Source organism: Salvelinus alpinus, chromosome 9 (assembly GCF_045679555.1).
Source record: "Salvelinus alpinus chromosome 9, SLU_Salpinus.1, whole genome shotgun sequence".
In the NCBI taxonomy this organism is placed as follows: domain Eukaryota; kingdom Metazoa; phylum Chordata; class Actinopteri; order Salmoniformes; family Salmonidae; genus Salvelinus; species Salvelinus alpinus.
This window is the reverse complement of record NC_092094.1, coordinates 69787605-69809795: the sequence shown is the minus strand read 5'-3', so window position 1 is coordinate 69809795 and position 22191 is coordinate 69787605. Positions and strand designations below refer to the sequence as shown.

Here is a 22191-nt window from a genome sequence, read left to right as displayed (position 1 = left end):
AATGCAGTAATATCTAACAAGTAATCTAACAATTCCACAACTACTACCTTATACACACAAGTGTAAAGGGATAAAGAATATGTACATAAAGATATATGAATGAGTGATGGTACAGAACGGCATAGGCAAGATGCAGTAGATGGTATCGAGTACAGTACATACATATGAGATGAGTAATGTAGGGTATGTAAACATAAAAGTGCATAGTTTAAAGTGGCTAGTGATACATGTATTACATAAAGATGGCAAGATGCAGTAGATGATATAGAGTACAGTATATACATATACATTATATTAAGTGGCATTGTTTAAAGTGGCTAGTGATACATTTTTGATCAATTTCCATTATTAAAGTGAGCTGGAGTTGAGTCACAGGCACATCGTGCAGTACTCCCTAGCATACCACTCGCCAATGTCCAGTCTCTTGACAACAAGGTTGATGAAATCCGAGCAAGGGTTGCTTTCCAGAGAGACATCAACGTTCTTTGCTTCACGGAAACATGGCTCACTCGAGAGATGCTATTGGAGTCGGTGCAGCCAGCTGGTTTCTTCACGCATCGCACCGACAGAAACAAGCATCTTTCTGGTAAGAAGAGGGGCGGGGGGTATGTCTTATGAAGAACGTTAACCTAGGGGTTAAGTGTGAGTCAGTAACCAAAAGGTCGCTGGTTCAAATCACCAAACCGACTAGTTAAGGAGTAAAAAAAAAGAGGCATTTTTGTCCTTGAGCAAGGCACTTAACCCGAATTGCTAAGTCGCTCTGGGTAAGAGCGTCTGCTAAATGTAAATTCAGGCTGTAACAAAATGAACTTTCTGAAGGCACTGTATGTGTTCCTTTCAGTGATGGGGTCATTTTGTGGCTTAAAACCATTCGAAAGATCGCACCACATTTGTAGGAAGAAAACGGTTTATTACAACCTCATCTAGCAGCTACCGAAGGTAATTGACATAAGTGCAATTTTTTGTTTCTCTCGTGCCATCAACAGGACTCCTTTCTCAAAACCAAACCAACTTTATCAGAGCATTTCAGATACTTTCCTTGTTTTGCCCTAGAATAAAATATACACACTTTGACCTAGGTTTTGCCTTAAAAAGCAATGTCTGCCTGTTCTAGAGCAGTGCCTGTTCCCTTCAGTTTGAGTTACCTATACTAGATGGATACTGATCAACAAGATATACTGTGTATAGGTTCAGACATTTTGTGAAATAGCACAGTTAAATAGAAATCAAACTGGATGGACATCAGAAATAGAGGAAGAACTAAAAACAAACAAAATATAACTATTGTTAAGTGTGTATAAGATGTATAAACTGAAGGTTTATTAGTTTACTCCAATTGGGGGAAGGATGGTAGGGTTTGCGGGGAATAAAGTATATTCTTAAATGTATATGGATATATATATTTACCCCAAAAATATATAGGGGATTGGAAATGATGCAGACAATTACATTGATGGAATCAACAATCTTTCTGCAATAAAGCTGATCCACCCCTTAAAAAATATGCTAAGGCTTAGGCCAGGATTTAATCCGATCTGGCGCCGTTGGCAAATGTTCCAACTTTCACTGTAAACACGTTGCTGCACATCTCGGCTTAGTCGGAAATTAAATTGAAATGGTGCATCCTGACCTTTGGCAGACATTCTTGTCTTGAAAAGACATGACAAAGAAGACTCCATATTAGATAGTTTTTATTCAACCATTTCTTTTTCCACATATTGCTTTGGTTGCAAGACATTAAGACCTATAAAGAACAAACATTACACGTACAAAATAAAAGTTACTTGCCCTTTTGGACATATGCCATCCAACCTGTACAGTACAACCAAAATGCTGATGGTTTTCTGTGTTTTTATGTAACAGTAAAACAAAGGAAGCAGCATTCCATATAGTTGAGTTGCCCTTGTGTCAACGAACACACTTAAATTGTGCCATAAAAGAAATAAGACGAGAAAGCACTGACCCAAGTTCACAGTATAAATACATCATACAGTAGGTTACTCTGTACAAGCAGTGTCATCCAGCATATAGAAACGAGTCGTTAGTTATTGTGAAACACATGCACTTGCAATTCAATTTGATATCCAGTGTAGGGTTTAACCTCTCCAGTGAAAGGATGCAATACCCTTAAGATATTTGTTTACATACATCTCATACTTGTCATGATTTGAGAAATTATCCTACATGTACATCATTCAATATTAAGTTGGTATGTAACAATTTTTGCCCAAAATGTAACAATCAGGCTGTTAATTTAATTCACTACATTTGCTAGGGACTGTGCTGCCTCAAATACAATGCTACTGTAAAAAAAACTTTTGTCCTGAATCAAAACAATTCACTCATTTAGCTGTGCAATATGGTCGTGCCATTTCATACTTAACACTGCAATGATTTCAGCACATTTGTTAATCCCGAGTGTTTCAGTAAAATAAACAAGGTGCCACCTTTACAAGGTCTCAGACATGATGCCCCTGAGTGTTTAAATTAGGATTATCAAGAACTAAGAGTTGTGTAATCAGGAACCAGCTAGTGCAGACGTCGCACCCAACTAATGTCCATGGCTTTCCAAAATGGTTACTCAAGATAATCTTCACTCATGGGCCCTAAGGCTCCGTTCACACTGCTCGCCGTAAACATCTATGCAAGGAAGTCATTTCATTGGTCCTAGCCAGCAGAATCATTGATTAGAACTAATGAAATGGCTTCCTTTCTGGCATAGTTTTTTCCCTGCAAGCAATGTGAACGGACCCTTAGGGACTCCACAGTTAGTCTTTTCATCGGAAAGCTTCACTTGTGTACAGTCGTGGCCAAAAGTTTTGAGAATGACACAAATATACATTTTCAAAGTTTGCTGCTTCAGTGTATTTAGATATTTTTGTCAGATGTTACTATGGAATACTGAAGCATTACTACAAGCATTTCATAAGTGTCAAAGGCTTTTATTGACAACTACAAAGAGTCAATATTTGCAGTGTTGGCCCTTCTTTTTCAAGACCTCTGCGATCTGCCCTGGCATGCTGTCAATTAACTTCTGGGCCACATCCTGACTGATGGCAGCCCATTCTTGCATAATCAATGCTTGGAGTTTGTCAGAATTTGTGGGTCCACCCGCCTCTTGAGGATTGACCACAAGTTCTCAATGGGATTAAGGTCTGGGGAGTTTCCTGGCCATGGACCCAAAATATCAACGTTTTGTTCCCCGAGCCACTTAGTTATCACTTTTGTCTTGTGGCAAGGTGCTCCATCATGCTGGAAAAGGCATTGTTCGTCACCAAACTGTTCCTGGATGGTTGGGAGAAGTTGTTCTCGGAGGATGTGTTGGTAGCATTCTTTATTTATGGCTGTTCTTAGGCAAAATTGTGAGTGAGCCCACTCCCTTGGCTGAGAAGCAACCCCGCACATGAATGGTCTCAGGATGCTTTACTGATGGTAGCGCTCACCTTGTCTTCTCTGGACAAGCTTTTTTCCGGATGCCCCAAACAATCGGAAAGAGGATTCATCAGAGAAAATGACTTTACCCCAGTCCTCAGCAGTCCAATCCCTGTACCTTTTGCAGAATATCAGTCTGTCCCTGATGTTTTCCTGGAGAGAAGTGGCTTCTTTGCTGCCCTTCTTGACACCAGGCCATCCTCAAAGTCTTCGCCTCACTGTGCGTGCAGATGCACACTCACCTGCTGCCATTCCTGAGCAAGCTCTGTACTGGTGGTGCCCCGATCCCGCAGCTGAATCAACTTTAGGAGACGGTCCTGGGGCTTGCTGGACTTTCTTGGGCGCCCTGAAGCCTTCTTCACAACAATTGAACCGCTCTCCTTGAAGTTCTTGATGATCTGATAAATGGTTGATTTAGGTGTAATCTCACTGGGAGCAATATCCTTGCCTGTGAAGCCCTTTTTGTGTGGGTTAGGGTTAGTGTTTCGCATGGTTGACAGAGGAAGAACAATGATTCCAAGCACCCCCCTCCTTTTGAAGCATCCAGTCTGTTATTCGAACTCAATCAGCATGACAGAGTGATCTCCAGCCTTGTCCTTGTCAACACTCACACCTGTGTTAACGAGAGAATCACTGACATGATGTCAGCTGGTCCTTTTGTGGCAGGGCTGAAATGCAGTAGAATTTTTTTGGGGGGATTCGGTTCATTTGCATGGCAAAGAGGGACTTTGCAATTAATTGCAATTCAGCTGATCACTCTTCATAACATTCTGGAGTACAGTAATCCCTCGTTTATCGCGGGGGTTACGTTCCGAAAATGACCCGCGATAAGTGAAATCCGCGAAATAGAAAACTTTTTTTTTTTTACAATTAGCAACTATTACATGTATACAAATACAGTGACTCACGTGTAGGCCGTTTCGTCGACATTATGGGTTTAGGAGATGTTCGAAATTACAAGATAATTTGGCCAATTTAATGTAAATTTGCCAAGCTGTTTTATGTACGTACACATAACTGCACGAGACGACAAAATGATAGCACAATTCGTAGCATGTTTTGATACAAGAAGCGGGAGTGAGTTTTTAGCGAATCAGAATGCAGAGCACAATGCACCAAAAAAAAAAAAAAAATGCATTATGAAAATCCGCGAAATAGCGAATCCGCGATAAGTGAACCGCGAAGTGGCGAGGGATCACTGTATATGCAAATTGCCATCATACAAACTGAGGCAGCAGACAAATGAATGTGTCATTCTCAACTTTTGGCCACGACACTACATATTTTCAGACATACATAAGCAGGGTTGGGTAGGTTAATCCGTTAATTACTAGTTACATGTGAAATTCTAATCAGTAACTTTACTTTCAGGTTACTTTCCCCTTAAGATGCATTAGAAGACTAATATTACCAATTGAATGACATCTATTGCAGGATAAATCAATGTTAAGGGCTGGCCAGAATGGATGTTGCATTTTAATGACAAAGTCTATAGGCATCTGCTAGCAGATACCCATAGACTTCCAGTCATTGGCTAGCGAAACTACCTCCAATAATTTTGCTGGTAACGGATTAGTTTTATGTTACATCTAATCCGTTTCTCCAACCCTGCAATATAAATATACTGAGCTGTGCATACATACATGTATACGGGTATTTTGTAACCAGGATGACCAGTTCAGTAATTTGAGTGCTTTCTTCCCCCAGTGACAAATTAATTAACCAAAGAAAAAAAATACAAATAAAGTCTGCTCTGTACAAAACCAAGGGTCAAAAAGGGACACGTAAATATTTACAACCAAAGTTTTCCAATCTTAAAATACATTGTATAAAAATATCCTTTGTCTAGTGGTCAAGTCACTCAGGTCTCAGCAGCTTAACTAGTGCACTGTGGGACCACCTCCACTCCAGTAAGGGTCACCAGAGCAGAAGCACCATCTTCCCCAGGTCACAGGCTTGAGGGCTGGGCCTGCTGTGGGCTTGCAGTGAGTGAGGAGTGGGCGGGTAGGGGCTCGCAGTCTGTGATGCCGCCCTCGTCGTTCCGCATGTACATGAGGAACAGAGTCACGGTGGCAAAGGTTGTGGCGTTGACTGGGAATGCCCGAAGCAGTGTGGAGGTGAGGCCACGCGTGAACACCCGCCAGCCCTCCCGCTTCATGCTCTGACGCATGCAGTCTGCGATGCCGTTGTACTTGTTGTGGCCACCCACGCCGTCCGCCTGGAGCCGGGATTTTATGACGTCCACGGGGTAGGTGGAGATCCACGAGGCGATGCCCGACATGCCGCCGGCGAACAGCAACTTGAGGATCATGTAGGGGTCGTCGGGCTCGCAGCCCAAGTGGCGCGTCAGGACATCGTAGGTCAAGAAGTAGATCCCAAAGCCCGGCGTCTCGCGGACCAGCGTGGTCACCATTCCCCGGTTGATTCCGCAGAAGCCCTCCTTCCGGTAGATGCGCACCAGGCAGTCCAGTGAGTTCTTGTACAGCTTCTGCTTGGACTTCCTCTCGCCCAGCCCCTGCAGCTGCATGCGTGTCTTAGCCAGCTCCATAGGGCAGCAAATGACGCTCTGCAACGCGCCCGCCGACGCCCCAGCCAGGAACTGGTTGAGCGGCGTGTCGTGGCCCAGCCTGCGCATGGCGTTGCCCTGGACACCGAACACGATGGCGTTGATGAAGGTCAGGCCCATCATGGGGGAGCCGATGCCTTTGTAGAGCCCTGTCATCTGTGGACACAGCAGACAGAGAAAGAGGGGTAATAAGGTAATGAAGCTGAATAACTTGGAACAAAGTAGTTTTGGATAAAAGTATCTGCTACATCACACTTTCACTACAATAAATGCTGTTCTCAAGGCCAGACTCTTTATAAAGCAATGGTATAATGCTAATGTGCTGTATATGCCGTTATTCTACTCCTTTAATGATATAGCTTAACACTAGTACTCCACCAGAGAAAATTGTGGAATTCCTAATCACAATGAAAAACAGGTTTAGGCAGCCCAGCAGAATCTACCCCATTAAAACCTGGCGTAACTCCCAACCTGCGCGAGTGCTAAGGCGGTTCTCTTAATTCAGCCACGCAGCAGGCACAACACTCCGATTTAACCCTTGCTACTGATATCTCTCCCAACCTCCTCCCTCCAGACTGGCTGATGTGCGTCAGCCTAGCAGAGAGCCTAAGACTGTAACGAGAGACACTTGAGTAGAGTCCTGTTCTAACCAATGGTACAACTGTAGTTGGCACTGCACAGAGCACATGGCAATGCAGAGCCAACCACCTCGAAACTGATTAATTCGAATATGAAAAGATTTCACCACTGGTGTTTCCCCCACTACAGCAGTCTCAAACTTCCAGCCCGTAGGCCACATCAGTTGAGTTCTACAGACATGGTACTGTGAGGAACTTGAGTCGGTCATGGTGGCGGTCGTACTCACCGACTCTTGTCGTACGATAGACTGGAAGCAGTGATACGTGCCGCGGTACAGAGGTCTGTCCACACTCTGAACTTGGAGTCGTACCTAAAAAAATGGACACCTCAATGTTAGTAAAAAAGCAAAGACAATACTGCCACATTTAATAATAGAAAGGAAAAGAGACAATACATGAATAAGTGACTATTGGCAAATGTAGTGTACTAAGGTATGGGAGTTGGGTCAGGTGCAATGTGTGTGGTGGTGAAATTATATATAAAAAATATATTTAAAAAAGTATTCTGTGCTTGTACATCTGGAGAATATTTTTTACAAAACACGGGTGGAGAAACAGAAGACCTTGACCGTACTTACTAGCTAGGTCACACATCCGTGCAGAGGTTGATTATCCCTCATCTACAACAAAGTGACACTTTATGCTGTTAAAGACAGCCCTCCCCGTTCAGGGATAAAATCAACATGGCGCTCCCTCGGCGCCTTCGTATTCCAAAAAAATGAATACACAACGGGGAAAAAAAGGTTCTGTCAAATATCAAACAGGTGTAAAGTACAAATATCCTGATACGGGTTGTAACTTGTTGCTTAGAGATTGAATCTTCGAATATGTGTACTCAGTGTCGGCAAATTACAGCTCTTAGACTAATTACATGTATGAAAATACGATGAGGCTTGTACTGACATTTTTATAATAAAACAATTAAGCCGACTGATTCTTAGTTTCCACAGCTATATAATATACATTTCGAGAGGCTATTTTGAGCCTAAGTAACTTTGCTATGACTGGTATAACTTTACTAGAAATTACCTAATGGAACAAAGTACATGTTTACAAAATACTTAGCCCTCTGCCTTGACAACCAACCGTGTGTCAATTCTAGGAAGATTTCAACCCACTTATCCCCAAAAAAATTCTCAATGTCTCCAAGTTTCACCATAATTGTAAAGCCCTAGTAACTTTAACAAATTCAAATCTGAAGATTATTTATTTCATGTGATATGTGATTTATTTACATCTGCCCCTCATTTTAAGGTCAACCCTGTTATGTGAACTATCGTTTTAATACGGTAAATCTATTCCTTTCTAAAATGTGTTTTTCAAAAGAAACATTGAACATCAAAGTATATTCATAGTGTAAAAGCAGGTCAGCTGGTTCTATGCCTTTTGGGCATTTTCTAGTGTTTTGTGGGGGAAAACTGAGCAGGTCAAGCATAACGTTAACCCTGTTACCCATAGACAGGCTAGAAATGTTTTAGTAATTAAAAATGTTTTGTGAAGCTTGCATTCAATTTCCACTCAAGCTTCCAATACCCATCCCGAGGGGATTTATGGCTGATTTAAGATAATCGTCAACCCTGTTACTTTATTTGGCACATAATAGGCACTTACTATAGTCATTTTCATTTAACATCTTGAGATGGGAAGTGTTTATGAAGTTTAGAATGTGCTTTTTATGACCAAGTAAACAAAATATATATTTCACCTTATTTTAACAAAGTTACACTTCTCAAAAGGCACCGTCATAATTATGAGATAGCAAGTCTGGATCCTGGACATTGAATAGTCGTGCAGGTCAACACCTTTTTAAAAGGACAATCTAGGATTCAACCAATAACTAAGCATTTTCCCCACCACTTTATTTGCTAAATAGCTGAGGAATGGGGCAGGAGAACAATTTTACCACTCAAATACATAGACACAGGGACTCTCACATATGGATGCAAAGACTGAACACCAATGAGATAAGAATAATAGTTTTAACCAGGTTTTGAAACGATACAGTGATTGCTTACAAATAATAAACCAAGGTTATATTTTGGGTTCTGATAGGGTAAGACCAATGTTCATGAGGAATTTAAGTTACATTCAAGAATTAATGGTTTCAGTTGAAGTCGGAATTTTACATAAACTTAGGTTGGAGTCATTAAAACATGTTTTTCAACCACTACGCAAATTTCTTGTTAACAAACTATAGTTTTGGCAAGTCGGTTAGGGCATCTACTTTGTGCGTGACAAGTAATTTTCCCAACAATTGTTTACAGATTATTCCAGTGGGTCAGAAGTTTACATACGCTAAGTTGACTGTGCCTTTAAACTGTTTGGAAAATTCCAGAAAATTATGTCATGGCTTTAGAAGCTTCTGATAGGCTAATTGACATAATTTGAGTCAATTGGAGGTGTACCTGTGGATGTATTTCAAGGCCTACCTTCAAACTCAGTGCCTCTTTGCTTGACATCATGGGAAAAATCTAAAGAAATCAGCCAAGACCTCAGAAAAAAAATAGACCTCCACAAGTCTGGTTCATCCTTGGGAGCAATTTCCAAACGCCTGAAGGTACCACATTCATCTGTACAAACAATAGTACGCAAGTATAAACACCATGGGACCACGCAGCCGTCGTACGGCTCAGGAAGGAGACGCGTTCTGTCTCCTAGAGATGAACGTACTTTGGTGCGAAAAGTGAAAATCAATCCCAGAAAAACAGCAAAGGACCTTGTGAAGATGCTGGAGGAAACAGGTACAAAAGTATCTATATCCACAGTAAAAGGAGTCCTATTTCGCCATAACCTGAAAGGCCGCTCAGCAAGGAAGAAGCCACTGCTCCAAAACCACCATTAAAAAAAAACAGACTACGGTTTTCAACTGCACATGGGGACAAAGATCGTACTTTTTGGAGAAATGTCCTCTGGTCTGATGAAACAAAAGTAGAACTGTTTGGCCATAATGACCATCGTTATGTTTGGAGGAAAAAGGGAGAGACTTGCAAGCCAAAGAACACCATCCCAACCGTGAAGCACGGGGGTGGCAGCATCATGTTGTGGGGGTGCTTTGCTGCAGGAGGGACTGGTGCACTTCACATAATAGATGGCATCATGAGGAGGGAAAATGATGTGGATATATTGACGCAACATCTCAATACATCAGTCAGGAAGTTAAAGCTTGGTCGCAAATGGGTCTTCCAAATGGACAATGACACCAAGCATACTTCCAAAGTTGTGGCAAAACGGCTTAAGGACAACAAAGTCAAGGTATTGGAGTGGCCATCACAAAGCCCTGACCTCAATCCTATAGAAAATTTGTGGGCAGAACTGAAAAAGCGTGTGCGAGCAAGGAGGCCTGTAAACCTGACTGTTACACCAGCTCTGTCAGGAGGAATGGGCCAAAATTCACCCAACTTATTGTGGGAAGCTTGTGGAAGGCTACCTGAAACATTTGACCCAAGTTAAACAATTTAAAGGCAATGCTACCAAATACTAATTGAGTGTATGTAAACTTCTGACCCCCTGGGAATGTGATGAAGGAAATAATAGGTGAAATAAAATCATTCTCTCTACTATTATTCTGACATTTCACATTTTTGAAAAAAAGTGGTGATCTAACTGACCTAAGACAGGGAATTTTTACTCTGATTAAATGTATTTGGCTAAGGTATGTAAACTTCCGACTTCAACTCTATATATTAATTTAAGTCAAAATGCATGTACCAATCCCAGATTGATTTAATTAAATAGTCTATTAAAAGGGTCAATGTCAACCAGATGTCATCAAACAGGCACCAACAACTCCCCAATCCATTAATATGGAACAATATCACCACCAACTCTCCCACACACACGCACAATGTGTCATTGACAATGGGATATACATGAGGAGGGCCTGATGCAAAGTGCACATTGGATTCATGTGATACAGACCCCTAAACGTATCTGATAATTACGACTTACTATCTCATAATAAATGACTCGTAAGATTTTTTGGGGGTAGCGGGAACAGTGGTCCATATTTCCATAGATGTCACTAGTTCAGAAAACAGCCAAAATACCCACGTTTGTGTGGTCTGGGGAAAAAAAAGTGCTGTTTATTATTTGTAATCAAAATGTTTTGATTGGAAAAGCGCATGCATAGCCTATTTAATTCTCTATCAAACGCTTTGGGTCATTTGTATTCGAACTCGCCCTTTCGACGAGGCTTAATAAACCCCACGGTAGCTAAGATAATTCAATTTCAGTGTGATTTCTAAGAAAAATATAAACACGTGCCCGGCATTTGCCAACGAGAAAACATAAACTCACCTTTACAGTATCAAAAGGATGGCCAACCAAAACACCTGCAGCACCTGAAAATGACAAAGATCTGTTAGTCAGCACTTGCTTGTTGGAAGCAGTTGATTTCTGCTAAGTAATGTAGGCTATACTAAGTTAAAGCCATGTGAAACCAATAGGAAAAACAACCCCTTAATTGCAAAACAGGATAGCATAGAGTGAATAACTACAGTAAAGATACAGTAGAGAGCATGGAGATGCTTTCAACTGCTTATCAGTCTCTGAGCCAAGCCATGATTTAAGTTCAAACCACTGAGGTACTGTTGCAACAGTGGCAGGTGCATGTTTGAATATCAAGTGCATCACACACAAGAACAAACAGTCTTATCTGGACTGCCATCAACAGTTGTTCACTGTACCCTTGTCCTTGACATTATTGCTAGAGAGAGGGAAACGCAATACTGTCTGACACCACCTGTGTGTGTCACAGGACTAAACCTGCCTAGGGCAGTTTCAGATTAGAGTACATTAGTCTGACCCTCACTTGCAAGACATTATCTGTAGCTGAGACAGTATCACAATAATGCTCAATGATATAGTTTATTAATCAATAACTTTGTCTGTATGGCTAACCGGACAACATTCATATAATTTGAGGAGGTAGGGTTAAAGGCAATTATACATCTTTGTAGGAAGTCAAGAAAATAACTTCCTGTGGAGAATAATTTTAACAAATGTAATTTAGCTAGACAGGTCCTATTTCACAACGCCTCTAAGGTCTAGAAATACACATAGTTGAATTTTGTGTTGGGGGGGTAACTCTTAAATGAGTACCCCCGTCTGAAAAATCTGAAGATTGTACGTAACGTTACTTCACATTCACCAGTTTTGAAACCAGTTTTGACCATGTGAAGTTGTTGCTTGAGGGACTGCCCATTGTACCACTTCCAACTATGAGCACATAGTTTGGATTGAAATGAATGTAACGTTAATTGTTTGGCTGTGAGAGAATTAAAAGGTTATCAACAATATACATTCTATAGCTAAGAAACCTACAGGTTTAGCCAGCTAAGTACATGTAATATGGCGAGTTAAACAACAATGGGGGAAAGAAAGTGCTAGACTAGCAGACAAGACACTCACAGTACTCAGTATTTTTCCATTCATTAACCTACTTTTTTTGGTAAACTTGCGCCATCACTAGGCACATTTCTGCATTAGCTAACTAACACTGCTAGCCATGAATCAATAAGTAAATCCAAAACGATTCCAACGCGACGCATTTGGCAAACCCTTTCCATGACTCGGTGCTGCTGCCACGTAGCAATCATTGAAGCAATATATCCAAGGGTGTGCTTGCTAGCTAGCTATAGTTTAACTTACCTCCTATGCATCCTGCCGCAAAGTCCAATGTAAAGTCCATTCCCTCAGTCTTTGAATTAATCAAAAGATTGCTAGCGGTCAGTGAGCCTGTATTTCTTCGTAGCACAAGGGGCTAGCCAATTCAAAGGTCTGGCTTGGTGCAATCTTGCAATGCTTCAAGCTAGCCGAATAATTTAGCAAGCTATCAGTTTCCACCTGTAGTTTGATGGCTGCATCTGTAACGTTAGCTATCTGCTAGTTGAATTGCTAGCCCGAGCTAGTCTCCTCTTGATATAGAACAGTTAGCGAAGTGCTGTTGGTGATACCACTGGCTACCCAAGCGAGCTCGTGAATAAGCTAGATAAGTAGCTTAGTGTGCATGCTTTAATTTAATAATTGAATTGAGGCTCTCCCACAGTTAGCATACTTCCACCGGCTGTGTCTTCTATTTGTGTATATCGTGTGAAGTTCAAAGCCCATTTTGAGGAAGCATTTAGCCCAATCGGATTACTGTGACGAAGACAACACCCCTACCGCCCCCACACTCGTTGACTCGATGTGATTTTGCGTGGGGTTCTGTTCAAAAACTGTGATTACAGTACTTTCGACTCCAAACAACTGATTTATGATCAGCTCTCCCCAATCTAGTCTAACCCTTTACCTTTAGTATAGGACCGAAGTAACAAAACAGACCTTGGACCAGATGTTCTTAAGGGTAAAATATGGTAAATTGTTGACCCAGACACATTCAAGATTGCAACGTTTATAGCATATTAGACATTCTGAAAAACACTCACTGTATGGTCAAACCAAACATTGTATAATCAAATCAGATTTATTTATAAAACCCTTCTTACATCAGCTGATATCTCAAAGTGCTGTCCAGAAACCCAGCCTAAAACCCCAAACAGCAAGCAATGCAGGTGTAGAAGCATTTAATTTCTTTAAGTGGCAAATTACCAACAATGACAAGGCAGCCTACAGGGAGGAGGTGAGGGCCCTGGCGGAGTGGTACCAGGGATATAACCTCTCCCTCAACGTCAACAAAACAAATCGTGGACTTCATGAGACAGCAGATGGCGCACACCCCTATACACTTCGACGGGACCGCAGTGAAGAAGGTGAAAAATGTCAAGTCCCTCTGCGAACACATCACTGACAATTTGAAATGGTCAACCCACACAGACAGTGTGGTGAACAGTGCCTCTTCAACCTCAGGAGGCTGAAGAAATGTGTCTTTGCCCAACCGAGCCACGGCCTGTTCACCCTGCTACCATCCAGAAGGCGAGGTCAGTACAGGTCCACCAAAGCCGGGGCCGAGAGACTGAAAAACTAGCTTCTATCTCGAGGCCAACAGATTGTTAAATAGCCATCACTAGCCGGCTACCACTCGGTTACTCAACCCTGCACCTTAGGGGCTGTGCCCTATATATATATATATAGACATGTAATCACTGGTCACTTTAATAGTGGAACACTAGTCACTTAGATAATGTTTACATACTGTACTGCTTTTCTCATTTCAAATGTATATACTGTATTCTCTCCTACTGTTTTTTAGTCAATGCCACTACGACATTGCTCGTCCTAATATTTATATATTTCTCTAATATTTATATACCTCACCATCACTTTAGAAAGTCATAATATGATGTATCATATTATGATGTATCATATTATGTGTTTATCGTACTGGGAACACTGATGCGCTACGTCCTTGCCTGTTGAGTAACAATTGTACTGTATTATTATCATCAAATCAAATCAAATTTGATTTGTCACATACACATGGTTAGCAGATGTTAATGCGAGTGTAGCGAAATGCTTGTTCTTCTAGTTCCCGACCATGCAGTAATAACCAACGAGTAATCTAACCTAACAATTCCACAACTACTACCTTATACACACAAGTGTAAAGGGATAAAGAGTATGTACATAAAGGTATATGAATGAGTGAAGGTACAGAACGGCATAGGCAAGATGCAGTAGATGGTATAGAGTACAGTATATACATATGAGATGAGTAATGTAGGGTATGTAAACATAAAAGTGCATAGTTTAAAGTGGCTAGTGATACATGTATTACATAAAGATGGCAAGATGCAGTAGATGATATAGAGTACAGTATATACATATACATTATATTAAGTGGCATTGTTTAAAGTGGCTAGTGATACATTTTTTATCAATTTCCATCCATTTCCATTATTAAAGTGGCTGTAGTTGAGTCAGTATGTTGGCAGCAGCCACTCAATGTTAGTGGTGGCTGTTTAACAGTCTGATGGCCTTGAGATAGAAGCTGTTTTTCAGTCTCTCGGTCCCTGCTTTGATGCACCTGTACTGACCTCGCCTTCTGGATGATAGCGGGGTGAACAGGCAGTGGCTCGGGTGGTTGTTGTCCTTGATGATCTTTATGGCCTTCCTGTGACTTCGGGTGGTGTAGGTGTCCTGGAGGGCAGGTAGTTTGCCCCCGGTGATGCGTTGTGCAGACCTCACTATCCTCTGGAGAGCCTTACGGTTGTGGGCGGAGCAGTTGCCGTACCAGGCAGTGATACAGCCCGACAGGATGCTCTCGATTGTGCATCTGTAAAGGTTTGTGAGTGCTTTTGGTGACAAGCCGAAATGTGTTCAACGCTGGTCCGACCTAAGCCCACCACTGTAGTGTCGTCTGTGTAATGATCATGCCGTTTAATCAGCTTCTTGATATGCCACACCTAGTGGATGGATTATCTTGGCAAAGGAGAAATTCTCACTAACAGGCATGTAAACAAATTTGTGTACATCATTTGAGAGAAATACACTTTTTATGCTTATGAAAAAGTTCATTCATCTTTCATTTCAGCTCGTGAAACATGGGACCAACACTTTACATGTTGCGTTTATATTTTTCTTCAGTGTAATTTCCATTTCAGTTAACTGTATGTGGAACTAATAAAGTAAGGTAAGTGTATCTATAAAGCCCCATTTACATCAGAAGTTGTCACAAAGTGACCTCTTTGACACTAATAAGCTGAGCTGCGCTGTTCCAGTCTGGTTAGGCATTCACTATTGCTGGAACCATGCTGGAAAGGACGAGGTGAAAAGAACATATCAGAGCAAGCACAGTGAATTTGGGGTTGGCAAGGTAGTGTAAACAGGGTATTAGAAAGCGTGTCTGTGGAAGAAGATGGAGGAGTTGGCGTCGCTGGCGGACATCTTGGTCTGGGCCCCCTGCAGTGCGGGGAAGAAGGTTGAGTGCAGTAGGGCAGGCTTGGGGTAGCCGATCCTGGGGGCCACATCCCGGGTCACCCGGAAGTAGGAATCCTACAGGGGTAGAGGAGGAGTCGGGCATGGGTAAGTGGAGGGATATGTCTTCAAAACCATTATGGTGCTCTAGATGTGATGCTAAATTACTTGAGTCCCTGTAAACGTAAACATTTCAGATTGAACTTTACTGAGTTCTTTACCGTCTCAGTAACATGCTGTCAGACCCTACTAATCAGATCCTTCTGTTTCTCTCAAAAAATACATTTTTAACTTCACATGATATTATTCTGGCTAAATGAAAATATACAGTCACAAGCATAGTGTGTAGAAAGAAAGGCTGGTTCTAAGGTTAATTAGTTGCCACTAGTTCAGCGCATTGAAGATAGTGGGTCAAAGCATCCCATTTCTAAAATGAGCTGGTAAAACTTTCTTTCAGATATCTTTCCCTGTTAAAGGTTAGCAGACACTGTGCGTCCTAGTTGTGCTGTGAGGCATGACTGACCTGGTGTATGGCGCAGGGAATGAGACACTGGACGTCTTTTCCGCCCTTGAAGATCTGAGGGAACGAGTTACTGAACGACGGAGCGGCCTGGATGGCTGGGAATGCGACCTTTCCTTGGGTGGGAGGGATAAGAGGAATACTTAGCTGTTAAAAATCATTCACCTGGTTCGTATTCATTAGTAAACACTGTAGCAAAACCTTTTGCTACGGAAAAGTTTGTATAATTGCTCATTAGGTGTTGACGATTTTCCTGCAATCTCTTACCGATACAGTCACTTTCGCCAAATCCAAAGATGCCTTTGACCTGGTTGAAAGTCACACGCTTCTGTATTTTCACCACATTCCTGTAGAAGTCTGGTTACGCCCTGTAGAGACAAAACAATTAAGAGCTAAGAACAATCAGTAAAATACTGTAGCAGACATGACAGCCTCGTACCACTAGCCAGACATGGGTGAACTTTGAATAGGTCAATTATTTGTCACTGCGAGCTCCTCCTATTGAATGATAAACATTGGCTTTGCAAATATCTCCCAGTCACATCAAGCTGTTTAGCATACCACCCACAGCTAAGAGTTATGATGACAGAAGGCTAGAGGAGCGAGAGAGAGTGAGAGAGAAAAAATGTAGGCTTCTATCTGTATTGACTACTTTCAAATTATTGCAGTACAGCACCACCTTCTGTGAGACAAGTGAACAGACATGGGATAAAGCCGAAGTAACAAGTCTTGTGAAAGAGACCAGTTTTTAGTATCCCCATGATGTATGAATGCTCAAACAGCATAGAGCTTGATGAGAGGATTCTGAAACAGGCAGAATATCTAATTGTACTAAAATGGGATACGTACAGTCCCTGCACCTATAAAGTAAACGAGTACCAGGGCTCGTATCGACAAAGCTCCTCAGAGTCTGAGTGCTGATCTAGGATACGTTTAGCCTTTTAGATCATAACGAGTAACATTACATGGACAGAGGGGATCTGATCCTAGATCAGCACTCCTACACTGAGACACTTTGTCGATACGGGCCCAGAGACATAGTGGTTGGTTAGTTACCCCATGTAGTCCAGGTCAGAGAAAATGAAGGTCTTGTTGACGTCGAAGGCGCAGGTGATGATGTCCTTGGCATTCTCCACGGCGTAGCGGTGACAGTCCTCCAGGGACAGGTCCTTCCACAGGTACTTCTCATCGTCCGTCAGCTGGATCACCAGCGGGATGTCAAACATGTCCTGCAGCCATCTGGGAACAGATGGAGGAGCACAACCCTTTACTCTCAACTGAATCCACTACGATACCAACTGTCCGTAAGCCTTCTTCTACAAGCCTGACTGAGAACGCTAGGGCTTAGGTGTTTTTGACATTATACAGTGTGTGTTATATAGGCAGTGTGTTATACACTAGGTAGGGCTTTGAGTTTCCTGACAGCGGGACCTAACCAGGACAAGGTCTGGGATGTGCCATAGTGTAGGGTTAATAGATGGAGTCCACAAAAATTATTGAACTTTCGGTGGTTCTTCATAGAGTCAACTTCCTCCATCTCAATAATAGATACTAAAACGAATAGAGAAACAGTATAATAGCAGAGAGGAGCCTCACTTTGTGAAGATGAAAGGGATGAGGTGGCCCACATGCATGGCCTCTGAGGAGGGTCCTCTGCCCGTGTAGAGGTAGAAAGACGTGTTCTTCTCATACGCGTCCAGAACCTGGTGCATATCTCTGAAAAAGAGCAACAGCACACGGTTAAAGCATATAACATATCCTAAAATGCCCTCAAGGTAAAATGAGAGCAGATTAAGACTAGATTCTTAATACAATTTGGTATCAATTCCTCATGCTCAATCCCAGATAGACAGACACGCCGCCCTCTAGAGTACATTCAAATAAATGAATAGGAAGGAGGTGATGACAAGCACAGCTGTCATACTAGAGAAGTGAACAATCTGGTGACTGTATTGACTAGTGCCACTGACCTGTGAGAGAAGAATATTCCTCTGCGTAAAAACCGGTGTGCCTTCTGTCCCGAGACTCTCTCTCTTCTGTCCACCAGCTCCTGGTCAATCTTGCTACTGCCAAACCTCACTGGGAAAAAAACATGTTACAGCAGTCCCCTCTTCCCTTCAAGTGTACACGGTTAGTATTATTTCCTCTTATTTTTGGTGATATTTATTTAGTAATTCTATGATTCATACTATTTAAAAGATAATTGCTGCTTGATATGCATCATTGTAACAAGTCTTCTGTTTAGTCATTTGGAAAAGTATTCAGACCCCTTGACTTAAACCACATTTTGTTCTAAAATGTATTACATTATTTTTTCCCTCATCAATCTACACATAATGACAAAGCAAAAACAGGTTTTTAGAAATTGTAGCTAATTTAAATAAAAAAACATTTACATAAGTATTCAGACCCTTTACTTTGTTGAAGCACCTTTGGCAGCGATTACAGCCTTGAGACTTCTTGGGTATCACACTACATGCTTGGCACACCTGTATTTGTGGAGTTTTTCCCATTCTTCTCTGCAGATCCTCTCAAGCTCTGTCAGGTTGGATGGGGAGTGTTGCTACACAGCTATTTACAGGTCTCTCCAGAGATGTTCGATCGGGGTCAAGTCCGGGCTCTGGCTGGGCCACTCAAGGACATTCAGAGACTTGTCCCGAAGCCACTCCTGCAGTCTGAGGTCCTGAGCACTCCAGAGCAGGTTTTCATCAAGGATCTCTCTGTACTTTTCTCCGTTCAACTTTCCCTCGATCCAGTCTCCCAGTCCCTGCCACTGAAAAACTTCCCCACAGCATGATGCTGCCACCACCATGCTTCACCATAGGGATGGTGCCATGTTTCCTCCAGACGTAACGCTTGGCATTCAGGCCAAAGAGTTCAATCTTGGTTTCATCAGACCAGATAATCTTGTTTCTCATGGTCTGAGAGTCCTTTATGTGCCTTTTGGCCATTTACCGAAGAGTTGCTTCCCTCTGGCCACTCTACCATAAAGGCCTGATTGGTGGAGTGCTGCAGAGATAGTTGTCCTTCTGGAAGGTTCTCCCATCTCCACTGAGGAACTCTAGAGCTCTGTCAGAGTGACCATCGGTTTCTTGGTCACCTCCCTGACCAAGGCCCTTCTCCCCCGATTGCTCAGTCTTGTTGGTTCCAAACTTCTTCCATTTAAGAATGATGGAGGCCACTGTGTTCTTGGGAACCTTCAATGCTGCAGACATTCTTGGTACCCTTCCCCAGATCTGTGTCTCGACACAATCCTGTCTCGGAGCTCTAGGGACAATTCCTTCAACCTCATGGCTTGGTTTTTGCTCTGACATGCACTGTCAACTGTGGGACCTTATATAGACAGGATGACCAATGGAAACACAATGCACCTGAGCTAAATTTTGCGTCTCATAGCAAAGGGTCTGAACACTGATGTAAATAAGCTATTTCTGTTTTTTTAAATACATTTTCACTTTGTCATAATGGGGTATTGTGCGTAGATTGATGAGGACATTGTTTTTATTTAATTCATTTTAGAATAAGGCTGTAATGTAAAAAAATGTGGGAAAAGGGAAGGGGTCTGAATACTTTCCGAATGCACTGTATGTTTCCCATAGTGTTGCCTCTGTTCTGATCTACTATACCACGCCATGGCAGTGGATTTTGGTTAAAAGGACATGTTTATCAAATAAAAAATATTCAAAATGTTTAACAATAATTCACATACACGCACCATTCAGATTTTATGGCATAGCTGCCAATCTACTCATTCAACTTGCATCAGCTTGCGTGTTGGGGGAAGTGTATCTCCTGAGAAACAAGTACTTGATTTATATAGTTCCACTATGCATTTTATTTATTACCGTAGTAAGAGAAGTTATAATATTTACATGTCAAAACGTTAGAGGAAAGCCAGTCTCATCAAATGAGAAGTTCATAAAGAGAAATGCATAAATGACGATGCAAGTCTGGTCAAAATGTCAACGGTGCCTGCCCGGAAATGTTTTTTTGTTCTGACTGACTGATTTCAAAATAAAGGTTCTGTGCGATAGTCGAGTGAAGTGTGCGCGGTGCAAGTTAGGATTCAGTGCTCTACACTGATTTTTTTTTTTTTACAATCAGCATGTGTACGACTAAATTGAAAAATGTAGAAGCACAAAGAAATGGAGGAGCACAATGAAAAATATGAGGCAACAGGCCGTTTTCTTTGTAGTAATGGTGCAAGCACGACTGTCATGCATCTGCGCTCAGTGTATTCTCTATGGCACTCAGGGGCCGTGGTACAGTGACGTAATCGTCGCAACAATTATCATCAGGGTGATTTTTTTTCTAGGCACACTGGTGCTCCTAAATTTAAATTCCAGGTCGCACAGCAAAATATTTAGGCGCATATGCGAGTAATATGGTCCCACTGTAGACCCCTGGGATTCCGCCCCCAGAGATCTAACATTATGATTTTCCCTCTGACCTATCAGCTTGTCGTAGTCCATTCCTTTGGCGCCGGTGGTGGACACGTTCCAGGGGTCAACCATGTCGTCCCCATTAGCAGTTTCTGCTGGCCCATTGTCTTTTGAAACGTCGCTTTCCGAGGGTGGACACCCAGCCTTATAGTCCTGACCCGTTACCTGCTTGTAGTCAACTTTGAGCTTCAGCAACAACTGTACAGCAGCATCGATATCAGCCTGTAATCCAAAACAGAATACATGATTCAGGTATTACACTGACATAATGGTATCCCATTATCATGGCCACGGATGAATTCACTATATGAAGAAGATATTACACCTTTTTACTATGACTGTATTGCATAACTTGTACAGTAACTTATTATGATATAAAACCTCACTTTAGCAGCCTTTTCCTTTTTCAGGGTTTGGACTGTCTCGTCTCCCTGACAGTTTGTCATCTTCAACCTGGTCAAGACCCATTAGGAGAGATACAAGTCTATGTGACACAATTTTACATGCAGTAGCTTACTTCATGTATGTTAGCTTTTTAACCAATGCAATCGCATATTTGCGATCTAGCTAGATAGCATGTCTAGCTGATTCATAACGTCGTAAGGAGTGCATAGTTACTAGTAGTATACCATAAGACTCCATTTTGCCTGGTAACATGTATTCCAGGTTTTTTAGTTTCTTTGCCTCGGGAAAGTAGCTAGCTAGCTAATGTATGAGCCGTGTATATCAACAAAACACACGTGGCTGTCAAGGATTGTTTTTGAAGTTCGCGTACATAGCTAATGAACAGCAATATCTAGCTGTCTGGTTTTGTTATGGTCCATGAGGCCACCTTAACAGAAAGGATGGTTCAAGGCGCATATTGTATGCTGTGATTCAAGAACCAATCTCTACTGCATTAGCTCGCCTGGGTGGTTATGCCATTGTTTCCCATAGCGTTGCCTCTGTTCTGATCTACAACTATGACAGTGGCTTTCGGTTGACCGGACATGTTTATCAAATAAACACGGGTACATCAAAAGGAAATATGCCAAATGTTCACAAATAATTCACATACACGTACTGTTCAAATGTTATGAAGCTGCCAATCCAGTCATGACCTTTCGTGTTGGTGGAAATGTATCCACTGAGAAACAAGTACTTGATCTATATAGTTCCACTATGCATTTATGTACACTGCTCAAAAAAATAAAGGGAACACTAAAATAACACATCCTAGATCTGAATGAATGAAATATTCTTATTAAATACTTTTTTCTTTACATAGTTGAATGTGCTGACAACAAAATCACACAAAAATTATCAATGGAAATCAAATTTATCAACCCATGGAGGTCTGGATTTGGAGTCACACTCAAAATTAAAGTGGAAAACCACACTACAGGCTGATCCAACTTTGATGTAATGTCCTTAAAACAAGTCAAAATGAGGCTCAGTAGTGTGTGTGGCCTCCACGTGCCTGTATGACCTCCCTACAACGCCTGGGCATGCTCCTGATGAGGTGGCGGATGGTCTCCTGAGGGATCTCCTCCCAGACCTGGACTAAAGCATCCGCCAACTCCTGGACAGTCTGTGGTGCAACGTGGCGTTGGTGGATGAAGCGAGACATGATGTCCCAGATGTGCTCAATCGGATTCAGGTCTGGGGAACGGGCGGGCCAGTCCATAGCATCAATGCCTTCCTCTTGCAGGAACTGCTGACACACTCCAGCCACATGAGGTCTAGCATTGTCTTGCATTA

The 22191-nt window shown here is 42.0% G+C and overlaps 2 protein-coding genes and 1 long non-coding RNA gene across 4 annotated transcripts; 1 reads left to right on the top strand and 2 right to left on the bottom strand.

The window, feature by feature from the left end:
• Window positions 1–1674: 1674 nt before the first annotated feature.
• LOC139530541 (mitochondrial basic amino acids transporter-like) lies at window positions 1675–12816 on the bottom strand. 2 transcript variants are annotated; one of them, XM_071327046.1, is made up of 4 exons: window positions 12286–12816; window positions 10933–10976; window positions 6864–6947; window positions 1675–6154 (listed from the first exon to the last, which is right to left on the bottom strand). In XM_071327046.1, the coding sequence occupies exons 1-4, from the start codon at window positions 12323–12325 to the stop codon at window positions 5381–5383; spliced, it is 942 nt and encodes a 313-aa protein (XP_071183147.1). In that variant the 5' UTR covers window positions 12326–12816; the 3' UTR covers window positions 1675–5380. The 2 variants fall into 2 exon arrangements, with proteins under 2 accessions (XP_071183147.1, XP_071183149.1); XM_071327048.1 differs by lacking the exons at window positions 10933–10976; window positions 12286–12816 and adding an exon at window positions 7215–10912.
• A 262-nt stretch (window positions 12817–13078) lies between these two features.
• wars1 (tryptophanyl-tRNA synthetase 1) lies at window positions 13079–20140 on the bottom strand. The gene is made up of 6 exons (XM_071327053.1): window positions 17980–20140; window positions 17606–17725; window positions 17066–17248; window positions 16277–16377; window positions 16013–16125; window positions 13079–15567 (listed from the first exon to the last, which is right to left on the bottom strand). Exons 2-4 carry the CDS (start codon window positions 17719–17721, stop codon window positions 16371–16373), a joined length of 306 nt encoding a protein of 101 aa, XP_071183154.1. The 5' UTR covers window positions 17722–17725; window positions 17980–20140; the 3' UTR covers window positions 13079–15567; window positions 16013–16125; window positions 16277–16370.
• A 2-nt stretch (window positions 20141–20142) lies between these two features.
• On the top strand, window positions 20143–21662 carry LOC139530545 (uncharacterized). Its single transcript, XR_011666065.1, has 2 exons — window positions 20143–20703; window positions 20862–21662. It is a non-coding gene; the product is annotated as an uncharacterized lncRNA (long non-coding RNA).
• The last annotated feature ends 529 nt before the right edge of the window (window positions 21663–22191 follow it).

What these genes read in the sequence shown, in the direction of transcription:
- LOC139530541 (XM_071327046.1), bottom strand. Translation starts at nt 12,325, where the DNA reads ATGGACTTTACATTGGACTTTGCGGCAGGATGCATAGGAG. An exon ending in TGCGGCAGGATGCATAGGAG is followed by an intron (nt 10,977 to 12,285) that starts GTAAGTTAAACT and finishes TGTCATTTTCAG; the next exon opens with GTGCTGCAGGTGTTTTGGTT. An exon ending in ATCCTTTTGATACTGTAAAG is followed by an intron (nt 6,948 to 10,932) that starts GTGAGTTTATGT and finishes CCATTTTTTTAG; the next exon opens with GTACGACTCCAAGTTCAGAG.
- wars1 (XM_071327053.1), bottom strand. Translation starts at nt 17,721, where the DNA reads ATGCACCAGGTTCTGGACGCGTATGAGAAGAACACGTCTTTCTACCTC. An exon ending in ATCCCTTTCATCTTCACAAA is followed by an intron (nt 17,249 to 17,605) that starts GTGAGGCTCCTC and finishes ATCTGTTCCCAG; the next exon opens with ATGGCTGCAGGACATGTTTG.